General features: G+C 41.0%; 1 protein-coding gene across 2 annotated transcripts in view; it reads right to left on the reverse strand.

The window, feature by feature from the left end:
* The window catches only part of BCL2L13 (BCL2 like 13), a 37,004-nt gene extending 27,314 nt beyond the window's left edge, over window positions 1-9,690 (reverse strand). For both annotated transcript variants that reach the window (XM_042467559.1, XM_042467558.1), the window contains exons 1-2: window positions 9,540-9,690; window positions 1,090-1,265 (exon numbers count right to left, since the gene is read on the reverse strand). In XM_042467559.1, the coding sequence (XP_042323493.1) occupies window positions 1,090-1,210 (121 nt within the window). In that variant the 5' untranslated portion in view covers window positions 1,211-1,265; window positions 9,540-9,690. The remainder of the gene's footprint in view (window positions 1-1,089; window positions 1,266-9,539) is intronic.
* Window positions 9,691-10,155: the final 465 nt, after the last annotated feature.

A 10,155-nucleotide genomic window follows, 5' to 3' on the forward strand; every position in this document is an offset into this window, starting at 1 on the left:
GTTCAAAGCACCACTGATAAATGGCCTCCAAAGGAGACTCCATTACACCCTGAGGCAGCAGGTTCAACTGTCAAACAGCTCTTACTGTCGAGAAGTTCTCCCTAATATTAAAGTGGAATCTCTTTTCCTGTAGTTTTATCCATTGCTTCAGGTTCTATTCTCTGGAGCTGTAGGAAGCAAACTTGCTCCATCTTCAGTATGACATCCCTTCAAACATTTAAATAGGGCTATTACACCACCTCTTAACCTTCTTTTCACCAAGCTAAACATACCACATTCCCTAAAGAAAGATTCGAGACCTTTCACCATTTTATTCGCCCATCTCTGGAAACGTTCCAGCTAGTCAATACTGTTCTTGAATTGTGGTGCCCAGAACTGGACATAGTATTCCAAGTGAGACCTCACCAAAGCAGAACACAGTGGTACTATTACTTCCCTCGGTCTAAGACACTATACTTCTACTGATGCAGCCTAGAATCACTTTTTTTTAGCTGCCACCTTGCACTATTGACTCACAGGCAACCTGTGGTCTACTAGGACTCCTAGACCCCTTTCGCATGTACTATTGTTAACCCATCCTATCTGTGCCTTTCATTATTTCTGCTTAAGTATAGTACCTTACATTTCTCCTTGCTGAAATTCATTTTGTTAATTTTGGCCCAGCTTTCTGATCTGTTAAGGTCATTTTAATTTTGAACATAAAGAATATTATCTCTTAATTTTAAAAGGGGGAAGGAGTCTCAGGTCCAAAACACACTGCAGAAATAATCCATTTTGAGATCGCTTTAACTGCCTTGGCTCAATGCTGTAGTTTTGTGAGAGGCATTTAACCTTCTCTGTCAGAAGGTTAACAAATTACAGCTCCCAGGATTTCCTAGCACTGAGCAAGGGCAGTTAAAGCTGTCTCAAAATGGATTATTTCTGCAGTGTGTTTTGGACCTCAATCACTATCCTCTAAAGTTATCTTCTTTCTAGTGAATTATTTTATTGTTTGAAAAAATTAAGTCCTACATCTTTTTCATATTTTGAAATATATAAAAATCAGATTTAGCTAACTGGATTATTTAAGTGTACTATGAATATATTTACCTTGAGTTGTCAGACTGTCCTGCTTCTGAGGCTTTTCCTGCGACAAAAGACCCAAATAGCTGAGGACAACGTATTTTGTTTCATAATGAAATCCTACAGGCACAGCAGTAGAAGATGCCATCTGGTTGGCTTCCAGTATTCCAGTTATGGACCGCAGAACTTCCTTTGTTCACGATCTAAACATTGAAAGATCAACATTTCTTAAGAAACCTTAAAAGCACATCCGGGTTATACAAACAACTGTGCAAAAAGAGTGAAAATGCACCACCAACATTTATTACTTCAAATATCAACATACAGAAACATTTGCTAGTGAGAGAGATAACAATGTGAAAGAGTCATCCAAACATTACAATGGGCTGAATGACTGGGATTTAAAAAAATCAAACATGCTCCCAATAGCAGGTGGTGAATCCACTAGCTTGCCAGTGACATCTTAGATTTATGTGAACATATATAATATTTAGGAGTAGTTAGTTGGCCATAAAACCCACTGGGTGACCTTGGGCAAGCCATATGTTCTCAGACTCAAGGGAAGGCAATGGTAAACTTTCTTTGAACAAATCTTGCAAGAAAATCTCTTAGGTTTTCCATAAGTTAGAAACGACTTGAAGGCACACAACACACATACACAATGAAGTGTAGTTATCCCCCCCCACCCCCACCCAACAGTTCCATTCAAATACTTATTCCCTGCTGGAATATTATATAGAGTTTTATTTAGTTCAGTTTGCCCTCCACATTTGCGGCTTTGACTTTTGAGGATTTGATTATTCACAGATTTTATTAATATGTTCCATCTAGGAATATCTAGGTGCTCCAGCACAACTCTATGGTCAACTTTAACCAATAGTCACACTGAAGGACTTAGAGATTCCTAGAGAGAACACTCCACTAGGCATTTGTAGCTCCTCCAGCACAATTCTATGGTCAACTTCTGGCAGATATTGACAACGGAGTTGCTTTGGAGGACCTAGAGATTCCTAGAGAGCTGTTTTCTCAGGTAAAAGAAACAATGGTCCTTTTATTTGTGGTTTTCCCACTTTCACAGGGGTCCTGTGCCCCTAACCCAGTAAATATGGAGGGTCAACTGTAAATATAATCAAATAAACTTGCAAAATCTATCTAAGGCATACAAAAAATTCTGGAAATTTTTCCAACTAATTTTTTTTTCAGAAAACCCACAGTACCGATAATATATATACTGTACTGGTATGATTAGTGCTTCTGTTTCTGTTTACTTGTTTAATATCCTACCTTCTGATTAAAACTAACGCTAAAGGTATGGATAATTGCTTTTCCACAGCACAAGGGAAAAAGAGCTAACACCCCTCCACTCTGTGCCTCCAAATTTCTTCCCAACAGTCTCATCTGCTATTAGCACCTTGACACAAGACCAACTTTATGGGTTGCTGCAAATTATCAGTTTGAAACACTGGGCACAAACAGTTTAACGTTAAGAATTCATTCATTTTTGCAAACAGATCTGATATCCGTTATCTAAGTCCTGAGGAAACCACACCTCTTCTCACATTGTTGAGGATGCTTGGAATCCTTTGCAGTTTATTTCCCATGCTCAATTCCCTTGCTGCAGAATTTATTGCAACTATGAATCATATACAAAATAGTAACAAGAAGGACTTCTAACACACTGATGTCTTAACTCAGAATTAAAATGCATTACTGAAAGACAGCTCATGCCAAAACACTTTCTATTCTGAACTGCATACACTATTACAATATTACTTCTGGGACGGAAGTACAGTATTACTGTAAATATGTAAACAGAACTTGCCAGAGACCTGTTTTCTGAGTGAGGAGGGATTTGGGATAGGAACCAGTGGTGGACTTTCACAGAATCCCTGTGCTTCTGTTTTAGTCAGCAACTTACTTAACCTCTGGATCCTAAAAGCCTACTCCCAATGAGTTGGAAATCTTCTGGAACTTGTTTTTAATTAGAGGCACAAAGATCCAGGAAAAAATCAGAAAAGTCAAGGAAAAAACCTTTTCCCCATAATCCCTGGACCAAATTTCAGTTTAGAGGGAGGAAATGGAACCCTTGGGGAATACAGAAAAAAATTGCCAATGAAATATTTTCGCTATTGGAATGAGTTAATAGATTTTACATATGTTTTATTAACTCTGTCAGGATCTGCATACAGGCATACTTCAGCTAACTCTGGCGGGATACAGACCACCCTGGTTTGCTCCACGAGGGAGCCGCAGTGGACAAACCGAACAGCTCTGTCACAGAGCAAAAAGAACCTGCAAAAAGCGGGTTCTTCTTGCAGCACGTTTGTGACACCACAATACACCAATGGCGCACTTGCAGCGTCACAAAGGCGCCGGGACGGGCGGATGCTAGGTGTCTGTCATGTCAAAACATGGGCACTGTCATTTTTCGCTCCCAGTACGTACTAGGCTAACCCTAGTATGTACTAGGGTTAGGGAGTGTATGAATGGTGCATGCTCCCTAACCCTACTGCTGTCGCCGCCATGCTACATTTTGTCGGTATGTATCCCGCCAATGCCTCTGACAAAGAAGCTTCTTTTTACAAAGTCTTTTATGGCACATCCAACCCCTCCTTGTCCTCTAACTAGCTGGAATTTGGCCCCTGTTCTTTCTATGTTATTTCTGCCTCTGATACCAAATTTTCTGTGAAAGAAGCAATGTCCAGGAGACACATCCACTTCATTAACTGAGGTATACCTGTAGTTTGAAGATCTGTATGTAAGGCAGCTACAGAATTAGAAAAGGATAATTTCTGTGCATGTTGTATAGATGCATTTTCAGATTTAAAATGCATTTTTTTACATCTAGTGAGTGCTGTCATCTTCATGAGAAGTGTGTATGAGTGGGGTCGAACATCTGATAATACACTATTGAAGCAAGTTGAGTTAAACTATGCATCTACTGTATATAGTCATGTATAAGTCTAGAAATTTTAGTCAAAAAAATTGACCCAAAAAACCTGGATCGACATATGCATGGGTTAAAGTTTGTACTTTAACCCTTATAAAAAACAAAACCATCCCCTGGTGAAAAGCAAGAACGTAATCTGTCCTGGAAGCATTGACCCTACTCTATTCTCTCATCCATCCTTCCATCCGTGTGAGCACAGTTATCCCTGCTGGAATTTTGGAAGTTCTTTGGCACTGTTTTCCTTTGCTTCATCATTTAAATTCTTTGTTAAATGCCCCTAAGTTTTATCCTCAACTTATCCACGGGTCATGTCAAAATCCATAATTTTGGCCCCCAAACCTGCCCTCAACTTATACATGAGGTCGCTTTATAGTCAAGTATATACGGTAAATAGGCTGCTAGTGTACTTGGTGGGATTGTTTCTTTCCAAGCAAGACAGTGATCCTGAAATGGTGGGGTGTGACCCCAGGGGAGCGTGAGAGCTGCTCAAGGGAGACTTGGAGGTTCTGATTCTCACCTCCTCTGCTTCTCAAAACTTTTTATGTCTAAAATTTATACATGCATTGAGTTGACAACAGAAATGATTTAGATAAAAATGTTCTAGTCTGAATGATGTTATTATCTCATTAGAAAATGTTAGATTATGAACAGACATGAAAGTGTGAATGAAAATATGCACACTAAATATACGAAGTATTTTTATTCACCTACTATGCTGTGTAAGGGGGGAACATCTGCCTGTAGATGTAAAGAGTGATCCTAAAGGTAAACAATTTGAGTACCACTGAACCAATACATTTTCTTTTGTTTTATTTTAAAAATGTGTGGTTTGTGTTTTATATTTTTCTTACTTTTCACATAGCAATGAATAAGACACATGCACTTTGGTAAGCATGATACAGAAGCTGGAACTTCTCCTTAATATATGACATGTTTATAATTTTTGCTTGTACAGACCCAAATCTTTTATACTTTTATGTATCATAAGTACTGTATATACTGTAAGTACTGTATGTCCAATAAGTACTGTAGGTCCAATAGTACAATTTCATATCCTAAAACTAAGATTATTTTCTACTACGGAATTCTGCAATTCACATGTTATACACAAAACAGCCTTATTTGATAAAGCTGCTAAAAGTATTTGTTCTAGTTATTTGAAAGCGATCGCTATAGCTTGTGCAGGAGAATCATTAATCTGATTTTTATATGGATGTACATGTACACATATGTATATACAGTTGGCCCTTTGTTTTCATGGAGGATCTGGAAATAATCTTACTGTTCAGTGTAAAACTGCAGGTTTTAAAAACATCTGACAAAACCTAAATAATCCAAATCACTCCTCACAATTTTAGAAGTTACAAGAGTTAGCTTATTTTGTATCAAGTTATCTTACTCTTCTCTGTACCAGTCTGCATGAGCGAAAAGAAGCAGTTTCACTCCATTTTGAATCCTACCTCTTTAAATGACACACATGGCCAACATGGGAAGAAACCAGAATGAAGCCATGCTCTGGGGCTAAACACTGAAGCAAAATAACCCAGGGTTGCTCTGGATCAAGTTGGAAAGTGCAAACTATCGCACAGGTGTGTGGTCTGTGCACCAGTGTGGACAGGAAAGTGGCTTGTGAGTTGCTGGCACCATTGCTTTCTATTATTTTTGTACCATGGAAACCCCAAAGGTAAGTGAGCTTTTCCCCTCTATCTGCTCAGCACCTAGTCATTGTCCCAGGCTGCAGCAACCATGCCTTATGATGAGAGACTTTTAAAGAGCTGGGTATGTTTAACCTGGAGTGTACTTTAGCCAATCCTACTGAAACTGTATGTGCCAGACTGCAAAAGGTATGGTAAGCAGCAGCTGCTGCCAGAATCTCTGAGTGAGATCTGTGAACAGCAAAACGAGAGAGAAAGTGAGATCAGATAAGACGGTTTCACCAACCACTGCCAGCGTGTTATAAAAGCATGGATGTATAAGTCTGGCCAACAAAATGGAAGTCATTACAAAAATGGAGGCTGGGAAAGCAAAGGCCACCTCTGGATGTACTTTTTAAAAAAGCCTTCAAGAGGTCTATACAAGCTTCAGTATGTGTTTGTTTACTTATGCAAGGCTTCCCTGATGCGGTTGTTTCATTTCACGTTGTTAGTTTTGAATGAAAGGTTTGCTGAAATGTGTTGACCTGCTCTTCCTTTTCATGGTTTAGGAACCTATGCCTATTTTAACATGCTATTCCTATTTCTAGCACCAAATTTTTGTTAAAGGAGTAATTCAAAGGAACACATCTACTGAGATATACCTGTAGTGAGAATGCGCATTTCGAAAGCAGCACATCAAACAGTTTTTGGGTTTCCTACAAATTCTCTGATAAAGCTTAACTACATTTTAAGCTCTTACATTTGCAGACCAAATACCACGAAACATACGTACGTACATCAATCTATAAAATGCTATTAATTTCTATCATCAGCATGGTAGTAACTGACTGATAGAACAATCTCATTTATGTCACCATCTGCTTCTGCAGAACATGGAAATATTATTTTTGTGAGCTTACACAACTGAATATTGGAACGTCTTATGAAGGAAAGGAAACATTTTTTAATATTTTAGTGTTTAGAAACTCATTTCCAAGCTGCTCAAAAGGAAAAGCTTTTGAAAGGAATATTAAAAAGCTCACTATCAGTCCTTTATCCAAGGTTTTCCTTTAACTTTAGAAAGCTCATCAAAACCTACCACAAACAAATAAAGCATTCAATGGGCTTAACTGAATTATCTGCCACCAAGGTCTCCCAGCCTCTTTCACACTTTGAACTACTATTTGCATGTATGAAGCAACACCAAAACATTTTCCATTTGTAGTTCAAAACACTACATATATTATATCAGCAATTAAGATATTTTGAGAAGTGAGTTATAATTCCATCATTTGCTTTTTAAAATTTCACATATAAATCATATTAAGTAAGGCTTAGCAAACGTCTAAGACTATCTGAAAACATTACAACAACAAGTATTATAGGTAGCCAAAGGAAAATGATGATTGAAAATATTCATTAAAATGTACAGAGCCACTAGATGTGCCTTGAAAGGGCATCTGAGCAAACCTTCCACTTAAAGTCTGCAGTCATTTAATGAGCCTCCAAGCTATACTCTTGTATAGACCTAATGGATTCCCATTCCATAAAACCAGTAAATAATAACTGATGCAGTTCTACAAAGATTTTGTTCATCTTTCAGACCAGGCCCAGGATTTAGAAACAGCAGCACAGGCCTCCTCTTGCAAGGACAAGTCTGAAGGAGGACAAAGGGCATGCTGTATCATGCCTCCATATTCCCTTCCCTTCCCTTCGCACATGTACAGAACTGCCATGCTTACCAACTGTTGAGCAAACTGTGAATTGGGAAGGAAGGAAGTGCTAATAGGGAAGAAAAAGCAGCCCAAATGCAGCACGTCGGCACAAGCACAGCCCCACCTGCTCCACCAGCAAAAATCCTCTGGAAAACGAAAAGGCATTTGCCAGACAATGATGCTAATCCCTGTCCTGTTACCAGGAGAAAGAGGAGGAGGAGGGATCTGCTCCTCTTGTCTTTTCAGACAACCACACTTGTTGGTTTTGTGTGCCTTCAACTCCATTCCTGCTTATGGCGACCCTAAGGCCATGGGTTTCTCTTGGCAAGTATTTCAGAGGGGGTTTGCCACTGCCATCCTCTGAGGCTGAGAGAGTGTGACTTGCCCAGGGTCCCCAAGTGGGTTTCCACGGCTGTGTCAGAATTCAAACCGTGGTCTCCAGAGTCACAGCCCAACGCTCAAGCCATGCTGCCAGATATCTGCACCCCGCTGTAAGGAAAGCCTCTATGAACAACCCACAGCCAGCATACCCATCGTTCAACATATTCGATATCCCCTTTCTTTCTTTTGAGTTTATCACAATGGGGCTAATTTTGGCATTAAAGAGAGATTAAAGTGCATTTAAAGCATCCTGCAAATAAAGTGAAATTGACGAGTAATTGCTCAAATGATTATCACACACAATTGCGCAAGTAAAGTGATATCAGAAATGCATTGTGGCTGAAATCCCCAAATTAAAAAGATGTGTGTTAATGCTTCTTTGTGACCACTTTAATGGATGGTTTTGTGCGACGTTGTTTTGCGTAATTACGCTATGTTTCCAAGACATTCACGGGATAAACTCCCGATCTCCTTTGCGTGATGAACAACTTTGTCTTTTTAAAGGCAACACAGTACTGTGATCCCATGCACACAAACACAGCCTATTGCCTCATTAGTACCTCTTTAGGAATGACTGGGACATGGAGGATGCACCTTTTTTTCTGGGTGGGGGGATTAGTTTGCCCTTCAGTCTAGAAACCATCTGAACTTGCCAGCGGTGGAAAAGTCCCACCTGACACATATTATACACAACAGGAGAAGCCAGACAGGGACAGATGGGATGATAGACACACGGAGGAAGGCTAAGCCCCTCAGGACAACCTCTGATGGAAGAAAAAGCGGGGTTACACAGTCTAGACTCAGATGTGGCATGTCTACAATAAATTTAACGCTCCCCTTCAAAATAATCATAGCAGCAACATCAATGGAGGAGCAGTGTGGGGTAGTGGTTTGAGCATTGGAGTACAAGAGGGTTCGAATACCCCGTTCAACCCTGGAAACCCTCTGGGTGGCCTTGGGCAAGCCACACTCTCTCAGCTTCAGCCTAAAAGCTCATCCATTCTCACTACAGGCATATATCTCATGATTAACCAAAAAGATGTGTTCCTTTGCATTACTCCCTTCGCAGAAACTTTGGAAATAGAAACAGCATGGAATGAATAGGCTTCCAGAAGAAGGAAGAGCCGCTCAAGATTCAAAACTGACAATGCGCACAATGTGCGAAATGAAACAACCACATAATTTACTACATAAATAGGTCAATGCACAATGCCTAAATAAGCAAAAGAACGGCACCTCTGCGCTTGAACCTTGTCTAAACCTTTTGAAGGCTTTTGTACAGCTAGGGATGGCTTTCCCCCACTCAGCCTCCACTTCTGTGATAACTTAGTATTATTATTATTATCATTATTATTATTAACGTGCATTTATAGAGCGCTTCAAAGTTTGCAGAGCGCTTTACAAGACAGAAATCGAAAGAGAGCAAAAGAGTAATAAAGGCTGCTGTGTGGCGTACAATCTGAAAACATCAGCCTCCCCCAAGAAAGGCTCCCAGGCTCCCAGCGCTGATGCTGCTAAAAGACAAAGGACAAGGGCGGATGAGTGAGTGAGAAGAGGGGCTTCCCAGCTGTATTCCCTCCCACACAACGACAACAACCTCTTGATGGCAGTCACACTCTCTCAGCCTCAGAGGATGACAATGGGAGGAAACAAAGCAGGACCCCGAACAAACCTTGCCAAGAAAGCCCTGTGGCTGCTTCCCCTGAGTCAGAAAGAAGGGCTTAAGAACAAAGAAGAAGAAGAAGAGTCCGGTCACACAGCCCCCTCCTTCCCTCCCTCCCTCGGCCTTCCCTTTACCTGGGCCTCGCCAGGAAAGAGGGCGCGCGGCGCTCCCGAGGAAGAAGGAGTGACCCCTGAACAACGCGCGGCGCCTCCGCTCTCAGCCCTAAAGGAAAGCCCTGACTGCCACTGCCGCCGCCATGATGGAAGAGGGCGCAAGAGGGCATTGGAAGGCCGGGCACGCACGAGCGTCATGACGTCAGTCCCCCCACAGGGAGGGCTATGAGGGCAGGAAGGGAGCGGACTTCATTGAGGAGTTCGCCATAGAGATAGGAAAGTAAAGAGTGTCGCACTGCTACACTCTCAAAACGTTGCTAGTCCACTTTGACTGCTGTCATTATCATGATCATGATCATTATTTATTTACTATTTTAGGCCTTTCTCTCTTTCTCTTTGTGGCACCAGAGCTCTCTGAGAGGAAAGGCTACATGTCTCACAAAACTACACTTCCCAGGATCCCCTAGCATTGAGCCAGAGCTGGTCTCAAACTGGACTATTTCTGCAGTAGGTTCTGTGCCTTGTATAAGTGCTGCAAGACCTCTCTCTCTCCACAGTGAGGTCCAAAACACACTGCAGAAATAACCCAGTTTGAGACCAGCCCTGGCTCAGTGCTAGGGAATCCTGGGAATTGTAG

The sequence above is a fragment of the Sceloporus undulatus genome, chromosome 5, assembly GCF_019175285.1.
Source record: "Sceloporus undulatus isolate JIND9_A2432 ecotype Alabama chromosome 5, SceUnd_v1.1, whole genome shotgun sequence".
Lineage (NCBI taxonomy): Eukaryota > Metazoa > Chordata > Lepidosauria > Squamata > Phrynosomatidae > Sceloporus > Sceloporus undulatus.